The 22479-nt window shown below is 36.8% G+C and overlaps 1 protein-coding gene across 1 annotated transcript in view; it reads right to left on the reverse strand.

The window, feature by feature from the left end:
- anos1b (anosmin 1b) overlaps positions 1-21538 on the reverse strand; it is a 104054-nt gene extending 82516 nt beyond the window's left edge. Inside the window, exon 1 of the mRNA XM_062028312.1 lies at positions 21025-21538. Within this exon, the coding sequence (XP_061884296.1) occupies positions 21025-21204 (180 nt within the window). The 5' untranslated portion in view covers positions 21205-21538. The remainder of the gene's footprint in view (positions 1-21024) is intronic.
- Between the last annotated feature and the right edge of the window lie 941 nt (positions 21539-22479).

Genomic DNA, 22479 nt, shown 5'->3' on the forward strand with positions numbered 1-22479 from the left:
AGACTGTCGAGTTTCAGATGAAAGTTCACTTTTTCTGGACATTTTGAGCGTTTAATTGACCCCACAAATGTGATGCTCCAGAAACTCAATCTGCTCAAAGGAAGGTCAGTTTTGTAGCTTCTGTAACAAGCTAAACTGTTTTCAGATGTGTGAACATGATTGCACAAGGGTTTTCTAATCATCAATTAGCCTTCTGAGCCAATGAGCAAACACATTGTACCATTAGAACACTGGAGTGATAGTTGCTGGAAATGGGCCTCTATACACCTATGTAGATATTGCACCAAAAACCAGACATTTGCAGCTAGAATAGTCATTTACCACATTAGCAATGTATAGAGTGTATTTCTTTAAAGTTAAGACTAGTTTAAAGTTATCTTCATTGAAAAGTAAAGTGCTTTTCCTTCAAAAATAAGGACATTTCAATGTGACCACAAACTTTTGAACGGTAGTGTATATACATATATACACATACATACATATATATATATACATAAATATTAGGGGTGGGCAAATTAATGCGTTCATTAAGAGTTAACGCATCAATCTATTAACGCCGACAATTTTTTTATCGCGCATTTGCGTATGTTGTTTACATGCTTTTATTTTGTTAACGCCTATTGCTCTTTCCTGCAGAAAAGGAAGGAGAACGCGGAAGAAAACAAAAAAAGCATGGAGAAGAAGGGTAACTCAACAGAACTTTTACAGGGTCATTTTCATTATAAAGTACTTCCAGGTGGCCGATTTGACAGAAGCAAAGTGGTTTGTAGCCACTGCCAAGCTGAATTTTCTTATCACAGGAGTACTTCCAGTCCAAAATATCACCTTAACGCGAAGCACACTGTTGATGCGAGCAAACCATTCAACAAAGCAGAAAGTGGAGCCAGGCTTCGGCAGACTACGTTAAATGCAGCGTGCGGGAGAAGTATAGATAAACGAGAGCAAGAGAAGCTAACAAATGCCATAGCGAAGTGGATAGTTACAGACTGTAGGCCCATTAATGTTGTGGAAGACGCCGGCCTGAAAAACATTGTGTGAATCGCAACAAGTGACAGCACGGATGAGCCGCCATCAAGACGCACCAAGAATACATGACTTGTATGAAAAGGAGAGGACTGTAAAAGTGACAATTTTTACAACCTTCAGCTGTAGTTGCTCTCAGTGGGGACTACTGGACATCAATCGGTAAGCATAATTACCTCGGAGTTACAGTGCATTATATTGATGAAAGGTGGGTGCTGCATTCACATGTTCTGTCTATAATGAAAACAGAGGAAAGGCATTATGGAAAGGAAAATTAGAGGAAAATGTTTCTGCTGTTACCTCAGAAATTGCCTGTTCGGATGTTATGATTGTGGCTCAGGGATTTGTATGTAGATTATATCTATTTTCCATAACAAACAGGATAACTTAAATACCCTGGCAGTGGCAATAAACTTGAATGTTTGTATTGACATTTTTTGAGTTGATTTTCATAAAATATGCTATTTAACTGCTATTGTTTAACAAGTGCTGATTTAAATTGTGTTTGCACAACAAATGTTTTGGCGCTTTTGTTCATATGGGAGAATATTCCAATAAAGGTGCACTACACACTACTTTTGAATTCATTATTGGGTTTTGCGTATACAATGCAGTTAATCGTGATTAATCAGAGAAATAGTGCGATTAACTATGATTAAAATTTGTAATCGTTGCCCAGCCCTAATAAATATATATGTATACATATACATATATATATATACATATATATATATACATATATATAATTTATTATCATTATCATTAATGAAATCATTAGATTTTTGCCTTCAAAGTCCTCCTCTGTCCAGGGACTTATTTCCTGAGTTTGTAAACAATAACAAAAAAATATATTTTATGAAAATATGCATCGAATCACGCTCGTATCGATCATACACTGACCCTTCCCTTGGTAATGACACTACCGGTATATGTATCGATTTGCCCTCTCCTTATGTCTGGCCGTTATACTACAAAATATTTGTCATAATTAAAAGCACTTTTTTTTTATTTAAAAGGACCATTTCAGCCAAATGGATTTAATAGACGCGTTTGCGCGTGATCATTTACAAGAGAGATCTTCATGACTGAAAGGATTTAAAAACGGTTGCTGCTAAACCGGCGTGTGCGATCATACTCTTTTTCAAACACTGCTTTTGAAAAGTGGCGTTAACCTTTTTCTCCCTGCGTGTGGCATATCGTACATGGTTGAACCAGGAAGAGGGCAGGTTGTAATATTTGTGGCTCTTTCAGATGTGATCGCCCTCAAGACGGCCTAAAGGCTATCCGCTGCAAACTGCCCTTTTAAAAAGGTACAGTACCATTGCGTTCATCATGTCCTCTTTGAATATTAAACATATATTTCTTGTTTATCCACAATCAATCAATCAAACTTTATATATGAAGCAATTTTCATACATAACAGAAATGCAACACAACACACACACACATATGCAACTATATGAAGAAATTAATGCATGGCTGAGTACAGAGGAGACATGTGAGTAAACACTATCACAGGAGCCATCTGCACAAGGAGGTTATCAGACCATGGCCACCAGGACGCGGACACAAAAGCACCCCCACAGCACGGCCAATAACCCCTGAGGCAGATGGCTCCCTCTGAAGAACGTTGGAAAGTAAAAATAATAAAACTTGTAAAATAGTAAGAACCACGAGTAGAGATAAAGGGTAAAATACAAGTAAGACATATGAAGATTAAAAATGTTTAAATTAAAATAATAATAAATAAATAAAAAGATACAAATAAAATGAATATACAGTAAATATATAATAAATAGAACTAAATAAAATATTGCATAATTAATAAGATAAAACGTAAAATACGAATTACTTCAATAAAATAATTAATATTAGGTAAAATGTTAAAGAGGTTCATTTAGCCTACTAATGTGTATTTATAAATAGTTGATTTATATAGGCTAGTAAGGTAAAGTTTTGTACCTGACAAGTTTCGGCTATCTTGCTTCTGCAGCCTTCCTCAGAGGTGTCACGTGATGTTAGTGTGACGTCATCTGTGACACCTCTGAGGAAGGCTGCAGAAGCAAGATAGCCGAAACTTGTCAGGTACAAAACTTTACCTTACTAGCCTATATAAATCAACTATTTATAAATATTAGGTAAAAGCTAAATCAAAAAGGTGGGTCTTAAGCCTGCTCTTAAAAACATGAACGCTCTCCGCAGCCCTGAGGTCTTCCGGCAAGCTGTTCCATAAATGGGGGCCATAATGGTGGAAAGATGCCATCGCGTGACTTTGTGTCCTGACTTTTGGAATAATTAAGAGATGAGTGCCGGAGGATCTCAGGGTCCGGGAAGGTTTGTAGGGTAAATGCAAATCTGAACAATAAGAAGGCCCAATACCTTAAAAACATTTATAAACAGAAGAATATCTGCCCTCTGAGCTAGTTTAGCCCCATTCCACTGCTCGTTATTCCCCAAATAAATATATTGAATACAAATTCACAAAGCCTTGTAATCTCGTAAATCAAAAATTAATTATTTTTCTAGCCTGCAATGTTTCCACCCGTCATCACAGACTAGCAGGAAGTTTGCTTTTCTGTCTTTTTGTCGTTGATTCTACATTAATGGAATACTGTAAATGTGTATGTGTCATTTGTATGCAGGACAAAAACATGTCTTCATTACTGTCATGGTTATAGTGAGGTCATGCTATTGTAATCCTTCAGCAAATTATCTGCGATGGAACAATTAGAACACAAGGCTTTTAGTGCTTTTGGCTTCAATTTCAAATTCCCTTTATTTCCCAGAATGCCACTGTTGTGGTGCCAGATGAATGCAGCCGACCTTCTATTAGTGAGGCTTTAAACTCTGCTCAAATCTGAACGCTGGATTTCTCAATGCTCAATTTCTCTCTGTAATGCTCAATCAGGTTGGTCTGAACACTCCATGTGTGGAGCGGTTACAGCAAAGTAAGACAAACATCATACTGTAGGCCATTTCTTCCTTTTACTCTTACTTATCCACATTTAGACTTTCATCCAGTCTCGTTACCACTCTTTCTATCAGGCCTATTCCACTGGCGGCCCGTGGGCCACATCCGGCCCGCAAAATCTTTTCATTTGGCCCGCCGAACATCACCCAAATAGGCTTGATGAAATCATTAAAACTATGGTTGTAAATGTATGCAGTACTCCCTCCACCCCGCAGGGAGCAACAGCGAGGCATATGTGTCACAATGAAGCAGCAGTGGGGTGAGTAGAAAAAAAAATCGTAAATGAATTGCAAAAAACAGACTTTTAACAACGACTGGACAACAAAGTATGAATGTTCTGCTCAAGTCATTGTTTCCTTGCGGATCTTTTAAGCGACGGACACATTGAACGATACAAGCAGCATCCGTGGTTGAAATCTCAGCGTGTAAGCTTCATCACGAAACTTGGTAAACATTTGTAAATAGGTTTTGTGCATAAATATATTTCATTATGTCTTTTGTATTTGTGATTGAGTTTTTTGCAACTCTGGTGAGCAAACTTTGTTCAATATATGTCGTGCTAAATTTGACCAGTAGAGGGTGACAACGCTAATTGTGATAAATCACATACAGTGTGTGCAATGTTTGGTGTGTCAATGTTATGACATTTCCGTATGTGTCAACATTTGTAGTTTATTGTGTGAATGTATTAACACTAAACCTTCTATTTTATTTATGTAAAATACACAATGGACATTATTTATTTAAAATACACTATGGATGTTATACTTTTGTTATGTTTATTTTAAGTTTATGTTTTCAGTCTTACAAACCTAAATGAAGGAAGAAGTGTAAAGAAATAAAACTAAGGAAGGAAAATAATTCAAAAGAAGGAACATCAATCATCAACAAAACCGGAAACTTCTTTCTATTCATGCTTTTGACTAGCTGCGCACGCTGGAAGCGAGTAGCAAGGGCAAAATAATGAATTTATTGACAGTGCAGTGTGAAAGCCAATGTGTATACTTTGTATTTAAGTAAACACAGTCTCAAAGAAATATAACCTGCGGACGCACTTTCTGACAAAACATACACCTTTCGATGTCCGGCCCCTGAGCCCTTTAGCTCTTGAAACTGCGGCCCTCTTCATTTTATATATATATATATATATATATATATATATATATATATATATATATATATATATATAATATATATATATATATATATATATATATATATATATATATATATATATATATATATATATATATATATATATATAGATAGATAGATAGATAGATAGATAGATAGATAGATAGATAGATAGATAGATAGATAGATAGATAGAGAGAGAGAGAGACTATACATACATGTATATGAGTACATATTATTATAATAATATAATGTATATGTAATTAATAATTATTATAATTGGTTATTGAGATTATGAGAAAATTCAACTCCTACCTTGTTTACTTCCGTGACAACCTCCTTAAGGTTTTTCAATCGATCAGAAATATCTAGTAGCTAAAATGTGCCAAACATAGATAAGTGTGGAGAGAGTGTTTTGCATTTTTCCCCTCATTCTTGTAATGGATTTAAATGTGTGTCATTTAGATTTTTTATGTTGATTGGACGTTTATAATACCCACAAAGTTCAATGAGCAGGTTATGTTATGTGTAGGGATGATACTCGAAACCGGTTTCCCCGGTTGTTTGATAAGAAAAGAACCGAGTCCTCGGACTCGAATCCCTTTTTGAGAACCGGTACCCGTTATCGAGACCACTATAGTAAAGGAAAAGAGTTGATTCTTTATTCGAATCCCGTCCCGACCAGAAATGCTCCGTGGGACATCACAATAAATGACGTCACGTAGCTCAGTCATTAGGCGCAGATAGCGAAAGCAGGAAAACAATGGACGGGAAAAAGCGCTCCAAGGTGTAATAAAGTTCAAAACAAAAGCTATAATCCATCGAATAACTTTACTGAGAGATTTTAGCAGGGTAAAACACATGACGAACACTTTTACGACCAACCGGAAACATAGCAACGCACCTCCTTTACGGCAGCTGTCGCAACGTTCTTAAAACAACCGCAGCACATACATATATATACAACATATCTCCCTTTTTTAACTTTTGTTTTTCTTTCCTTGTAAACAAAACAAAATCACACTGTAGATGTGTTGTCGGTCTAATTATAAATAATGCAGACGAGGCGTGTTGGCTGAGTTCTTGACGTTTACTTTCACAGCGTGGCAACATGCAACACTTTTCGGGGCTACCGCGCATGCTCGTAACTCCCGTTGCATGCTGGGTAGTGTAGTTGTTATATTCTCTAGCTCATAACATTTTTCCCCCATAAAGAAATAATGTTAACTCAATAAAGTGTATTTCTTTTTTTAGCTTTAACTTTTCATTTATTAGCATTGTAACCACATTTGAAAATAACTTTTCTCTTCATAGAATGTTCTTTCAATAAAGAAATAAAGTGCAAAAATGTCAAAGCATCATAACAAACAGTTATGTCAAATAGCAGCAGAAGTGCACTTTTTGGAGAGCTGTAGTATTTTCAGTTTTGTGCCCAATGAACTGATTTTATTTAACACTATAATATTATTTATACACCTATAGTGATCACAGAGACAGGTTGTTTTTGTGTTACTGTATATATTTGTTTCTCTGAAAAATCCCACTTAATATACTTTGGGTAACAACAGTCAATATTTATTTATTTTATTTTATTTTTTTAGGTGGGTAACAGTCAATATTTATTTATTTATTAGATTTGATTTTTTTATTATATAATAAAAGTCAGCTTTTGTTAAACCAAATATTGTGTGGTTTTTTCCATATACAACAACCTATCTGGACTCGATAAGAGAATCGATAAGGAATCGGTTCGATAAGAGGATTCGATAATAGGCTCGAACTCGATAATTCCTTATCAAACATCATCCCTAGTTATGTGTGACCATGTGTGTTAAATTTTTGTACTGATTTTTTTTTTTTTGCGCACTGTGACTAGGGAAGGTTGTTTGGATTGGGTCATATAAGTAATGCTGCATATTAATTACTTATAAGTATAATTAAAGACAGCGTTACCTTTGTTGGTCACCAGATAGCGACAATATTGTAGCAATCAGACCGCTTGATGTCAATATGGATGCACCTCTCCAGGTCAAAATGTTTATTAAACTGAAGACGTAGTTTGGACAAAAGGTGGACTAAGACAACTTGAAAAGACAAGTTGCAATCGATTTAATGCATTGAGAGTACAATTACCTGGTTAATAATCATAATCGGGCTATTAATTAAGCAAGGTATTGATTAGAAGTTGAAGCCACATTTTAAAAAATTATATTGTAAATCAGTTTGAGATGCACCAATCAATTGCTGGGAAGAAAATCAAACAGTACTCAGCTTGATCCATCATGACTAAAAAAATACATCTACCAGCAAGGCCCCCAAAACTCCCTCAGCCCCAGGAACCCCCCAATTTAGTTTAAGTCGGCCCTGTCTACTTGACAACAGGTTATAATAGCGAGAATTAGCATGATACAAAACATGTGTTATTAAATATAAATCTGGGGACCACAGACTGTCAAACACAAGAACTTGAGAAAGGTCTTTAAATACATTTTTAACAATTGAGGAAGATAATGAGTTCAAATCAATGGATCTGTATATTTAAGCTGTTTTTACTTGGTTAAATATGCACAATATGAAGAGGTGACAGTAGGAAAAGAAAATGATACTTCTGTTTAATTTTTAGTCTGTGATTTGTAAAAGGAATTTGCTTTATATTGTAGTCGGTGCATTTTCATTTGCTTTGTTCAACTGATGACCTTTGTAACTCTAGCCGTGCAAAATACAAGTGTACACATCAAAATAGCTGTAAAACATAAATCGCTTTATGTGCAAAATAAAACTTTGACATTTAATTTTGTATGATTTCATGCTCAACACTGGGGATCAAAGAGAAACATTTTTCAAATGAGCCTGTAACACAAGAGACTGGACTAGGAGGAAAAGAAACACTTACAATAAAGGACTTCCACATGCTCTAATGGCCATTAGGGTCCACATTAAATGGTGAAGTATAACAACCTAATAAGAACAGCAGGAAAACACTGACAGCATAAAAACACACACTTAAATATGTGCACGCTCATCATGCACGTGCACATCTGTGGACATGCTTCGATGTTTGAAACAAAACTGGGATATAACTCACACTTCAGCCAGATATGCATCAATAAACAGTGTGTAAGAGAGAAAGGGAGAGAGAGAGGGAAAGTAAGGCTGCATGCGGGTGTTGTGGTTACTGTTTGTGGTGAGGCACAGTAGAACGTCTACTTAACATGAGGCATTAACACTGCTAATCAGCCCCAGATGACCACAGACAAACACAATAACAGCATGTGTGCGAGATACACACATTGCTAATGTATGACTGTATGTGCACGCATGGTTGTTAGTGTATCATGACTAACTTCCACTCACCAGAACGCACCGGTTCTTCCCAAAAAACTCACGTTGAGGTCTAAACTTTCCGGACAGAGGTCCCTAATTACTCTATATTTGTGAGTACTTCTTCAGGGCTCGAGTTTGTGCAGGCTCACAAAGTGGAAAACAACAAGCATCACAACAAAGTGTTTGCCATTGAGTTCTGGCTTTAAGGGCTGGCCTCAGGAGACTGGAGAGTTGTAGATTTCAGACTTGATATGGATTTAAAAAGCAGGAGATCCATTACAAATATGGCAATTAGGCAAAGTGCCACCTCGCTGACAGAGCACTAGCACAATGTCCCACACTCCAATATCTTTACAAGATGCATGTTCAAAAGTATAGATTATCCATATGTGTGTGCATTTACAATTATCTCCAGTATAAATGTCATATGTACAGTAAAACAGTACCAGCGCCTCTACTTCCGACGGACGCTGTGGCGTGCTGGACTAGAAAGCTCCATCATTAGGAGCTTCTACAGATGTGTGGTGGAGCACATTATATTTGCACTATAGGATCACAACAGATAATTGTATTTTACTCTCACTGATCAGTCACGCAGGTTTACATACTAAAATTATATTTAACGATATTTAGACAATGAGTACTAATAATTATAGTGCTATGTACTAGTGTTGTCCCGATATCAATATTTTGGTACCGATACCAAAATTATTTAGATACTTTTCAGTACTTTTCTAAATAAAGGGGACCTAAAAAAATTGCATTATTGGCTTTATTTTAACAAAAAATCTTAAGGTACATTAAACATATGTTTCTTATTGCAAGTTTGTCCTTAAATAAAATAGTGAACATACAAGACAACTTGTCTTTTATTAGTAAGTAAACAAACAAAGACTCCTAATCAGTCTGCTGACATATGCATTAACATATTGTGTCATTTTCCATTCTATTATTTTGTCAAAATTATTAAGGACAAGTGGTAGAAAATAAATTATGTGGTGGGGTATACTACCCAATATGATTCATTAGTATACTAATACCGGTATACCGTACAACCCTACTATGTACTAGACCTAGGGATGATGTTCCAAATAGGTTCTCCTGGTTGTTCGATAAGAAAAGAACCGATTCCATGGACTCAAATTCCTTTTTGAGAACCGGTTCCCATTATCACTTCCGGGTTGAGACAATTGAGAAGTAGACAAGTTGTGTTAGCTCTTACAAGCCTTGGAAAAGATAAGCCTGTAAGTAAACTGTTTAACTTGTTTATGTAACTCAATATTAAGGTGGAAAGTGGTTAAGTTTGATTCTAAGATGTTTATTGAAAAACGATTTTTGTGCACTGTTTCAATGGATGTTTTGAGGACTTAAAATGGCTGCCAGTCGTATATTTCCACCATCGAAATAGTTTCAACACTCAGAAGTATTTGTTTGATGATAGTACTGTATATTTGTGTGAAGCTAAGATTTACATATTGTGTATTACATTTCAGTATGTTAATTGAATCACATAGCTTATACATTTTTCATTGTGTGTATTTCAGTTTTTTTTAAAAACAGTCCAGTGCAAGACAAAAGTAAAGATAGGAAAAGACAAAGCAAGATCAACAACAATAAAGAGCCTAAATGGATTAATCTGCTTTGGATTGTTTGTTAGCTGTCTGCAAAGCTGTATAACCTCAACACGTATAGTGAGGGCAGAACAGGCAATATGCAATTATTGCCAAGCTTCGCTCTCATGTTGGGGGGAATTATAGTTGATTGATGACTGTGGTGTTCTTAGTGTCATAGTGTGTGTAGTTAGTATGTTCCAATAGCAGCAGAAGTGCACTTTTTGGAGAGCTGTATTATTTTCAGTTTTGTGCCCAAGGGACTGATTTTATTTAACACTATATTATTATTTATACACCTATAGTGATCACAGAGACAGGTTGTTTTTGTGTTACTGTATATATTTGTTTTTCTGAAAAATCTCACTTAATATACTTTGGGTAACAACAGTCAATATATTTTTTTTTATTTTTTTTTTAGGGGGGTAACAGTCAATATTTATTTATTTATTTTTAAAAAATGTTTTCTTATAAAATAAAAGTGAGCTTTTGTTAAACCAAATATTGTGTTTTTTTCCATATACAACATCCTATCAGGATTCGATAAGAGAATCGATAAGGAATCGGTTCGATAAGAGGATTCGATAATGGGCTCGAACTCGATAATTTCTTATCAAACATCATCCCTAACTAGACCTATACCTTTCATATTGGTTACTAGCGCTAACCTCGTACTATCATACTATTGTACTTACATCTACTTTATTTAAAGACAATACTTTGTTTCTATTGTAATGTTGACAAGAAATACACTCAGGTTGATACTACATACAGTGGTACCTTGGATTTCGACGAAAATTTTTGACAAATGTTTGACACGGTTTTTGTACAACCTCTGTTATTGCAAGGCCAAATATTGCGCCTAGCGAACTTGCCCATATGTCATTCGGCACGGGCAAAAATTATGATAATTTCTCACGTGATGTCACGCATGCAAGAAATTCAAACGGTTTAGTGTGACTTTAATGGGAATATCGTAATTGTACAATCTTGAATTGTAAAACTTTAGGAGCGTTGGACTTGGAGATTTCACTGTATTTGCTTGGAATGTCCAAATCTCAGGTGACAGTCACCCCCACATCACAACTGTTTTATCTCCGTCCATCCCTCATTCTGCCTATCAAATGACAAAGAGCGCTAAGATGTAGAAAGAGGTAGCTGCGTCTTCTCTTGAACCAAGCAAGTCTTTGTCTAGTGATACAAAGTGCACTTGAGTTTCCGTTCAGCCTACTATCGTACAATTTTGAATGGTAAATCCAGATCTGACTTCTTGTATAGTTTTTCACACTACAACATAGTAACATAGTAAGGCTAAATGCAGTAAATAAAGGCTAGAAACTTCTCCTGGCCCCTCAGAGAATGCACTTACAAAACTTAAAAGGTCCAGTAGACTGGAAAAACAAGTTGCCTCTATATTGAAGCTACTATCATATATATCTGATTTATATTTGCAAATAAATAGATTTGATCAAAATATTATCAATCTCACGGGGATGCCCGAGCCACTTTGATCAAGCCAGTCACATGATCCATGACATAAAAGTAGCAACCACAGATCCCTTCCCCATCAACAACAATGCTAATAAAGCAGACTTTGTGAGAGCCAACAGCGAAAGATTATGATCCAGAACTTTATGTTTTTGACCCCAAACACAAGGAGAATGAGAAAGGAGGATGCAGCTGTATTGTACATTGCTAGGTGCTAAACATACAAACTAACCATAATAAACCATTATAAAACAAACACAATTTCCAACGAAATGCTCACATAATCCCGTTTAGATAAAGAATCAATCACAAACCTCATGAACGGGTATAAAAAAGTTGCAGCAACTAGCATCTATTTTACGATCTCGGGGGATGTGAAAGTCGACCAGCCTCTCGGTCCAAGGTCAAGTTTGTATATGACCAGGTGAGAGATCCGTTGCCGGCTTAGTGTGTCAACAATAGCAGCGTAAGCAGGCATTAGCTCCTTGCTATCAATTCGCCGCTAAAATAGGCTGTCTGCGTTGGCGCTTATAATAACAATATCACTCATATTTAGTTAATTTTCAGGTCACGACATGTAAATGAAGTATTGTTGACGGTTTCTGGATGTTTTAGAGACAGTGTAATGGACGCAACAGAGGACCCTCGATCTGTTGACTCAATTGTCAGCTATTTATTTACGATTTCGAATGCAAAAAAAAGCCACGCATATGTGTTCTTGTCTTACATAAGGATTGTGAATGCTAAACACCACATTTCTTTCCAATGTTTGCGTATTTCCAGTATGACTGATCTGATAACATGGTCAGTTAGCAGAAGCGTTATTACAGTGACGTCAATCTCCGGAAATAGCCGAAGGTATTCGGAGCAGTATTAAAAATGGCAGACTAAACTTGTGGCATTTTGTCAACTTGTTTTTCCACTCTACTGGTACTTTAATAGAAACATATTAAATATAAAATACACGTTAAAAGCAAAGCTGACTTTAGGTATCAAAAGTGCCCAATCAAGGAGCAAATTGCGAGTGCGCCTTAATTGTTCTTCCCATTCTATTGTTGTTCTGTCCTCCAATCAAGAGACTTCAGTTACCTTTTTTTCCTACCTATGCTTTTGGTACCTCTTTGTACCTACTTTGATACCATAACAAAGTGAACAGGAGTTCAGATATACAGTATACGGGCGGTCTACGCACAAGTTCTGTACCGATGACAGTTATGTAAGTCGGGTTTTAGTGTACAAGTAAGTCAAATTAGTAGACCAGCAAACAATGCCAAAAAAACCCTATATTGTCAACTCTTATATATGTGACAACTTTATATGACTCTACAGCAAACAACTACAATGATTACTAGTCACTAGGCACGTAACAATAAACGGTATTAATGATAACCGCGGTAAAACTTCCGATCATTACTAATATCGTTTTTATTTAAAATTTACAAAAAAACGTGGTTGATAACTGCACTCATGGTCGGAGTGACTGTCGCCACCTCGTAAAGGTAAATGCTAACATGAAAACAAGAGATATGTTTTTTTTTCCATTAAGAAACGACAATCTAAACTCATATAAACACTTTGATGTCTGAGCAACTAAGCTATTCAATTGTGCACTTTGAACCTACAAGCACTTACACCAGAGTAATCGTTTTATACTCAGAGGAACACAAGACGGAGGGGTTTTCAAGGTGCGTTGAAGGATCGCTGACAGAGTACGACGTCAAAATGCCTGTCAGAAATGATAAATAATAAAAATATAATTTATGTTACGCACTCTCCTAAAGTGCTACAGTACAAACCAATATTTAAGACAATAAAAGCTTAACCATTAATACAGACGACATACTAATACTAAAACACTATTATTGATTGAAGCATAAAAAACATAAAACATGCAAAGTAATGGGTTTTGCAAAATGTGTCAATTTATTTTTTTATTTTTTTTAATAACTTGGTCAAAATATTTAAAATTGTACTTTTATTTAATGAAGTACTTTTTGAGCACACTCAACAATACCGGGAAAATAATGATAACCTTTATAATTGTGGTTACAATAACCGTGATATGAAATGTTACCCTACCTATCACTAATGTTATTGATGAGGACTTTAATCAAATGATACAAACACTGATAGAATGTTGACTCTTCAAAAGAAAACTAAAATGCACAATCTGATGCACAAACTTTATGAAGCTGAAATACAAAAAAAAGATATAGAAAAAATACCTTAAAGATATTTATTGACGTGCGGAGCAAAAAATTACATACTACATCATTCTTGTTCACAACCTGATGCTACTTTTGTGTTAAATATATGCTTAAAAATTTCTTATCTTTAATAATATATATTTTAGTCTACTAAAGTTACCATAATTGTAGTTGATTAAAATGTTGAGAAATTTAGTCGACTAAAACTAGCCTAAAAGTAAATTAATTAATTTAGATTCGAAAATACATTTTTGCTAAAGACTATGACTTACACTAAGTAAAAAACTGCTCCTGAAATTATCACTGGGGCAGTATTATTGGTGTTTTTCCGCTTTTAGAGCAGTTTATGATGTTTAATTACACGTGACTTTTCACGTCTTTTACTTTCCCTTTCTTTGACGCACTGCTATCAGAAGAGTCTGCCTCATTCTTGAGAGACACAATAAAAAGCAGAAAATTAACTACAAAGTAAAGAAGTGACGTTATTCTTCAACCAAGGTCTTTTTTCTCCGGGCACACATAACAATTGCTCTTTTGCCCCTTGTATAGTATTCATTCATGGGAGTGTGTCGTAACACGAGGACCACGTATATTAGATATTTATAGATACTACATGTATCCATCTCTTTCCCTTTCTTTAACCATCTTCCTGCCTGACTGATTCTGAATTGGTGCAACCTGACCTGGCCGTTGTCTCTGGTCTTTTTCAGAGCGTGACTGGCTGGCTGACTGACCTCTGGACTGATTACCTACCGCGTAGAATCTGGGACACACACACACACACGCGCAAACACACATAGGTATAGCTGAAAGGCTCGCCCTTAAGACAGGCAGTTCATTCAGGCTCCCACCGGGCCTCGGCCTTGGCTCAACCCCTCCAGCCATCAACACCACAGACCAGTAAGTGTTTCAGACACACGGTCTAATCTAATCTACTCCTTTACGCACAAAAATATCCATCTGTGCAGACGAAGCTGATGGTTTTTTTTTTGTATTTATATGAGTTTACATCAAGGAGGAATTTGGGAATATGACAACATATATGTGCCAGACAAAGGCCTAAAATTAAGCTATGACACCATACCAGGAAAAGTATTGGAAAACCCAGCGAGGCGGCAAAAAGAGAGGTGCCGTGATTCACATTCTATTGGCTAGAGTCTAGCCACACACACTTAAGCAAGCCACAAACACAGGGTTCACCCACATGAAGCCAGAGGAAGAATGTGTGTTTGGGTCAGTGTGTGGTGACAGAGGAGGATGAGAAAAAAAACTTGGTTTGATCCCACTTGTGTTAGAGTTTCTGGGGACGTTTTTCTTTCAATCGTTATGTTCTTTAAAATAATTACTTATCTCACAGACGGACTTCCACATGCACGCTGTCACCTGCTACACTGTCTTATAAAAGCTACAGGGATTGTTCCCTGCTGCAAGGAAACCGGTTTGCTTGTTTGCTCAAAGTCATAATCGAGTGCACAAAATGTCTTGAAATGAGCTCCATCGCCATTCAATAAAAAATGCTGCAACTACTACACTTTAGTTATCCCCTAAACAAATATAGTTCAATTCAGAGCTGAGGCGGATACAAAAAAAATCATATTTGCAATGGGTTGTGCCTGAAACCACACCCTCATTCTCTCAATCACTACTTGCTATACAGCAGACAATAAACAGTTTACTCAATGGTGAGGAGCATGTTGAGACTGCACACAGGGAGCGTTGACTGGATATACATATATATAATAAAATATGGCTCGTTGAATTGGGGGATTTTGTGCATGACATGAATATCACGTTATTTCCATGGTGGAATATTTGAGGGCAGCGAATGGATAAATGCACGCACTTAGACACCCAAGTAAAAGGGCAGAGGATAAATACAGAGTAGATACTGTAGAAAACGTGGCATGAATTCACAGAGCAGTGGATAGTTTGCAGCGCACTGCACCACAAAGTCTCGTTGACAAACTGTAAACAAAGTTCTGGAAGTCTTGGGGATTATTTTGTCTGTGTGTGAATGTTAGCGGACAAAGTGAGGAAATCCTGGTGGTGTAAGCACATTATGGACATAAGCTAAAAACAGCAAACAACACTCACGAATGTTGGCCGTCTGACTACTGCACTCTACTTAAAGGTTCAAATGTAACATTCCCATTTCTGGCACCTTCATTTCACAAACGTCAACACGCATACCCAAGTGGGAATATTCTCATTACTGATGGCACAGGTGGCAAGAGTCTGTTCTGGAGGGTGGAGGACCAGGCCAAACTGCAGTTTTACATGTGAACATGTGCCCCCGCCCAACCATCAGAGTCATTGAAGCTGAACGTTGTGGTTAATGACTTTCCCACCCACTACACACCACGCACATGTTGAAGCTGTTAACAATAAGTGGCTTTTCAAACTTGGTAACGTCCTAATGTCCCTGTTAATCCTTCATTCCACACCACAAAAGCTGCAGTACATCAATTTGAGTGAGATAGCTCATTTTGTCAACTTCAAACTACAATAACAGTGCTCATAATGGTAGACAACTTGAAAATAAACACATGGTAGTGGAAACCCCATTAGCGTTAATGCCCTTAAAACTGTTGACTATTGGAACTTTGTGATTTATTAAATCAAATCATGTCCACCTGTCAGTATAGTCTGTCAATGTTAGAGATGTAACAATAAGCGGTATTAATGATAAACCGCGGTAAAACTCCACAGATTTTTATCACTAGCTTTTTAAATTAAAATGATCATAAATCCATGATTGATAACCGCACTTTCATAAATTCATGGACCGCTGCCACTGCTCATTTTCTGGAAAAAGCATCTTAAATGCTAATCACTGCAGTAAAAAACACACTTTAAAACGTTTCCAAATTAAAATGGACGAAAAGAAACAAAACAATATTTAATATTTCTTCTGCCAAGAAAGTATATTGTGTGTCTATTTATTTGATCTAATATTTTAAATGAAACTGGGTTAAAAAATGTCAATGATTTCAGTACTTTTTGAGCACATTCCTCAATATTGTTATAATAATGATAACAATGATACGTTTGGTCACAATAACTATGATATCACATTTTCATATCATCACGCCCCTTTGTCAGAATTGTGAAAAAATTGCTCACAAAGTCTAGTAATTCAAATATTTATATATTTGAATATATTTGTAACTATATACTATTTATATGTATAGTTAATATATTTAAAAAATATATTTATAAAACACATAAATTATATGAAAAAATAATGATTATCATTATTTAATCATAAATATGATATACATTGTAAATATATATTACAAAATACATTCAAAACGTATTTAAATATTTACATAGACTTCATACCCAATTTGACTACTAGAGTGTAATATATAATCTGTTGTTTTCCTCAAATTTGACTAACTGAGATATCATTGTCATAGGTGAGCAGAGGTCTTGCTATCTCATTTAGTGACATAAAATGTAATACAACTCAGATGTCAGTAGGCTATGATACTGTAATATACTGTAAGTAGTGTATATACTAGGGTTGTACGGTATACCGGTATTAGTATAGTACCGCGATACTAATGCATCATTTTCGGTACTATACCACCTCTGAAAAGTACCGTTGTCAAAATGTAAATAAACGCCATTGGTGGATCTACACCTAACATCCACTGTAATGATACCAAGTACAGTAGCGTATCTAGTTGATACTACTATGATTACGTTGATATTTTTTGGCATCACAACATCTTCTTTCGTTTTTTAAAATTTGTATTATGTTTATAAACTCAGGAAATATGTCCCTGGACACATAAGGACTTTGAATATGACCAATGTATGATCCTGTAACGACTTGGTATCGGATTGACACCCAAATTTGTGGTATCATCCAAAACTAATGTAAAGTATCAAACAACAGAAGAATAAGTGATTATTACATTTTAACAGAAGTGTATATAGAACATGTTAAAAGAGAAAGTAAGCAGATATTAACAGTTAATGAACAAGTAGATTAATAATTCATTTTCCAACACTTGTCCTTTATAATTTTGACAAAATAATAAAATGAAAAATGACACAATATATTTTTGCATACGGGGATGGCGTGGCACGGTTGGGAAAGTGGCCGTGCCAGCAACCTGAGGGTTCCTGGTTCGATCCCTAGCTTCTACCAACTTAGTCACGTCCGTTGTGTCCTTGAGCAAGACACTTCACCCTTGCTCCTGATGGGTTATGGTTAGCGCCTCACATGGCAGCTCCCGCCATCAGTGTGTGAATGTGTGTGTGAATGTGGAAATAGTGTCAAAGCGCTTTGAGTGCCTTGAAGGTAGAAAAGCGCTATACAAGTATAACCCATTTACGTCAGCAGACTAATTAGGAGCCTTTGTTTGTTTACATACTAATAAAAGACAAGTTGTCTTGTATGTAGGGCTGCAACTAACAGCCAATTTGATAATTGATTAATCTGTCGATTATTACTTTGATTAATCGATTAATAATCGGATAAAAGAGACAAACTACATTTCTATCCTTTCCAGTATTTTATTGAAAAAAACCAGCATACTGGCACCATACTTATTTTGATTATTGTTTCTCAGCTGTTTGTAAATGTTGCAATTTATAAAAAAATAAAAAAATAAATAAAAGTAGCCTCTGCGCATGCGCATAGCATAGATCCAACGAATCGATGACTAAATTAATCGCCCACTATTTTTATAATCGATTAGTTGTTGCAGCCCTACTTCTTGTTCACTATTTTATGTAAGGACAAACTTGCAATAAGAAACATATGTTTAATGTTAATTAATTGTTAAAATAAAGCCGATAATGCCATTTTTTTTGTGGTCCCCTTTATTTAGAAAAGTACTGAAAAGTATGGAAATAACTTTGGTACCGGTACCTGTACCAAAATATTGGTATTGGGACAACACTAGTCTGTTGTTTTTCTCAAATTTGACTGACTGAGATATCATTGTCATAGGTTAGCAGAGGTCTTGCTATCTCATTTAGTGACTTAAAATGTAATACATATCGGATGTCAGTAGGCTATGACGCTGTAATATACTGTAAGTAGTGTATATACAATACAAAAATAAAAATGTGATACCTCAGATTCTAGAGTTTAGATCAGGGGTGTCAAAACGTACGGCCCTCGGGCCGGATAAGGCTGGCGAACAGGTTTTATCCGGCCCGCGGGATTAGTTTGCTAAATATAAAAATGTACCCGAAATTTTTGAATGAAAGAAACAGCTGTTCTAAATGTGTCCACTGGAAGTTGCATTAGCAATTCTTTGTATCTTTGTAGATGATGCTACATATGTACCGAATAAACCACATGATGTTAGTACATCAGTCAAGGAAAATAATCAAACTACATAAATAACATAGTGTAATTTGATTTTGATATCATTTTTTTATCTTGATAGATTGAAAATTAACACCAATGACCATACTTGCCAAACCTCCCGATTTTCCCGGGAGATTCCCGAATTTCAGTGCCCCTGCCGAAAATCTCCCGGGGCCACCATTCTCCTGAATTTCTCCCGATTTCCACCCGGACAACATTGTCGGGGGCGTGCCTTAAAGGCACTGCCTTTAGAGTCCTCTACAACGTGTCGTCACGTCCGCGTATCCTCCATACAAACAGCGTGCCAGCCCCGTCACATAATTTATGCGGCTTTTACACACACATAAGTGAATGCCATGCATACCTGAGCAACAGCCATACAGGTCACACTGAGGGTGCTGGTATAAACAACTTTAACACTGTTACAAATACGCGCCACACTGTGAACCCACACCAAACAAGAATGACAAACACATTTCGGGAGAACATCCGCACCGTAACACAACATAAACACAACAGAACAAATACCCAGAACCCCTTGCAGCACTAACTCTTCCGGGACGTGTACAATATACACCCCCCGCTCCCCCAACCCCGCCGCCACCCCCATCTCCCGAATTCGGAGGTCTCAAGGTTGGCAAGTATACCAATGACTGATGAACATTATCACAGCATATATTCAGAAAATATAAATAACGACAAATACATTTAGAACACTATTAACCGCAACATGTAAGTGTAAAAAAAACCAACAACAACATTATGATTTGTACAATTTCAGAATGTGCTTGTTCTATTTTTAAACAAAGAAAACAATCTCAAGTTGTCTTTATTTTTAAGTTATCGTGCCGTGATTTTACCACTTGGGAGTAGATTTTTCTCCATGTGGCCCCCCCGATCTAAAATTAGTTTGACACCGACAAGCGGTAGGAAATGGAAGGATGGATGGACCCCTGGCAACTACAACCCTAAACTAACACCCTCCCTTCCACATAATACCTCTTCGGACTATAAATAATCAAATGTAAACAATCAAACAATCAAATGTAGACACTTTTTCTTATACTTTCTGATCTCTCTCTATGTCCACTACTTGCTATATATATCCTACTAAGTCAGTCCTACACTGTTTCAATATCCATTTCTCTGATGATGCAATTGTTGATGCTGATTGTTGATGTCCGAAGTGTTGATACCAACCAAACCTACCCGCCCCCCCCGCCCCTCCTCCATATCCCACACCCCGGATTGTAAATAATGTAAATAATTCAATGTATATACTCTGATGAGTATCTTGTGTGATGACTGTATTATGATGTTAGTATATATTTGATAGTATTTGATAGTATATATCTGCACCATGAATCAATTATATGGACCCCGACTTAAACAAGTTGAAAAACTTATTCGGGTGTTACCATTTAGTGGTCAATCGTACGGAATATGTACTGTACTGTGCAATCTACTAATAAAAGTTTCAATCAATCAATCAATCAGTGGTTCTCAAATGGGGGTACGCGTACCCCTGGGGGTACTTGAAGGTATGCCAAGGGGTACGTGAGATTTTTTTTTAATATTCTAAAAATAGCAACAATTCAAAAATCCTTTATAAATATAAATAAAAACCTATCTTTGTTTCCAAATAGTTCAAGAAAGACCACTACAAATGAGCAATATTTTGCACTGTTATACAATTTCATAAATCAGAAACTGATGACATAGTGCTGTTTTTTACTTCTTTATGTCTTTTTTTTCAACCAAAAATGCTTTTCTCTGATTAGGGGGTACTTGAATTAAAAGAAATTTCACAGGGGGGTACATCACTGAAAAAAGGTTGAGAACCACTGGTTTAGATTGTGCACGTGTGCCAACTATTTGATGCATGATGTGAATCAGACCATCATAGCATTTTCAAAATATTCATCATCTACTTACCTGGAAGTGTCTGAAAGCAGCAGTAATGTGGGTCATGTGCAAGGTGAGACACCTGGAGGTGCATCTGGCGCTGTTGACCTCCTCCTCAACATCCTCCTGCTCTGTTGAACTCCGCCGAGCGCGCGTCCCCGCAAGGAGCGCGCACAGGACCACCAAGCCTGCCCCACGAAGAAGTGACATGACACCGGGTGGGGACCACGAACTGGAATGACTGGATTAGTATACAAATCCGCTCGCCTAGCGTTACTTGTAGATCACGTTCGCTCCGTGGCACGTGTGATTTGTGAGTATCCACAGGCAAGCAGCGTGGGAGTGTCGTGGATCTTTGTGGACACGCCCACCGAAGAGGCAAGTGCAGCCTCCTGGCTTTTACTCGACGTTCACTCGACAAGAAAGGGAAATAAGGCATTTTTGTCAGAGTGGTGTTACATATTAACTTGTAGGACTAAGTGGAGAAGGGCAGTGGCAAACAGATGTACTCTAAATTGCTAATTGGAACAAAGAGCTATTAAGCTATGCCATCCCTGCATGAACTTGAAAAAAAAAAATAAAGTCCACAAACCAATTACCGCCCCCTACCTTGAAGGCGCTGCATTGCACCTATAGGCGGCACACTTACATTGAGGCCGGGGGGTCAGCAACCCTTTAGTGGCGCCATAGTGGCTCCCTGTAGCATTTTTTTAAAAAGGATTGAAAATAGAAAAAGATGGGGGGAAACTTCGTTTGTTCTAGTATGTTTTTTGTTTGAGGACAAACATGACACAAACCCTCCCAGTTGTTAGAAAGCCCACTGTTTAATATGAAGCCTAGTCTATAAAATCCGCTACACCTCCCTAATACCGAAGTACATGTCAAACTACTTCCTTAACGTAAATGACCGCCATAACCACAACACCAGGGGGAGCTCCACTAACCACGTTAAACCCAGATTCCGATCTAACAAAGGTCTCAAGTCATTCTCCTTCTATGCCACATCAATATGGAATGCACTCCCAACAGGTGTAAAAGAAAGTGCATCTCTATCCTCCTTCAAAACCGCACTAAAACAACACCTCCAGGCAACTACAAACCAAGCCTAACACCATCCCCCCTCCACATCCCACCTCCCCGGATTGTAAATAATTATACACTACCGTTCAAAAGTTTGGGGTCACATTGAAATGTCCTTATTTTTGAAGGAAAAGCACTGTACTTGTCAATGAAGATAACTTTAAACTAGTCTTAAAGGCCTACTGAAATGAAATGTTTTTATTTAAACGGGGATAGCAGATCTATTCTATGTGTCATACTTGATCATTTCGCGATATTGCCATATTTTTGCTGAAAGGATTTAGTATAGAACAACGACGATAAAGATTGCAACTTTTGGTATCTGATAAAAAAAAAAGGCTTGCCCCTACCGGAAGTAGCGTGACGTAGTCAATTGAACATATACGCAAAGTTCCCTATTGTTTA

This window comes from Entelurus aequoreus, linkage group LG19, assembly GCF_033978785.1.
Source record: "Entelurus aequoreus isolate RoL-2023_Sb linkage group LG19, RoL_Eaeq_v1.1, whole genome shotgun sequence".
Classification (NCBI taxonomy): Eukaryota; Metazoa; Chordata; class Actinopteri; order Syngnathiformes; family Syngnathidae; genus Entelurus; species Entelurus aequoreus.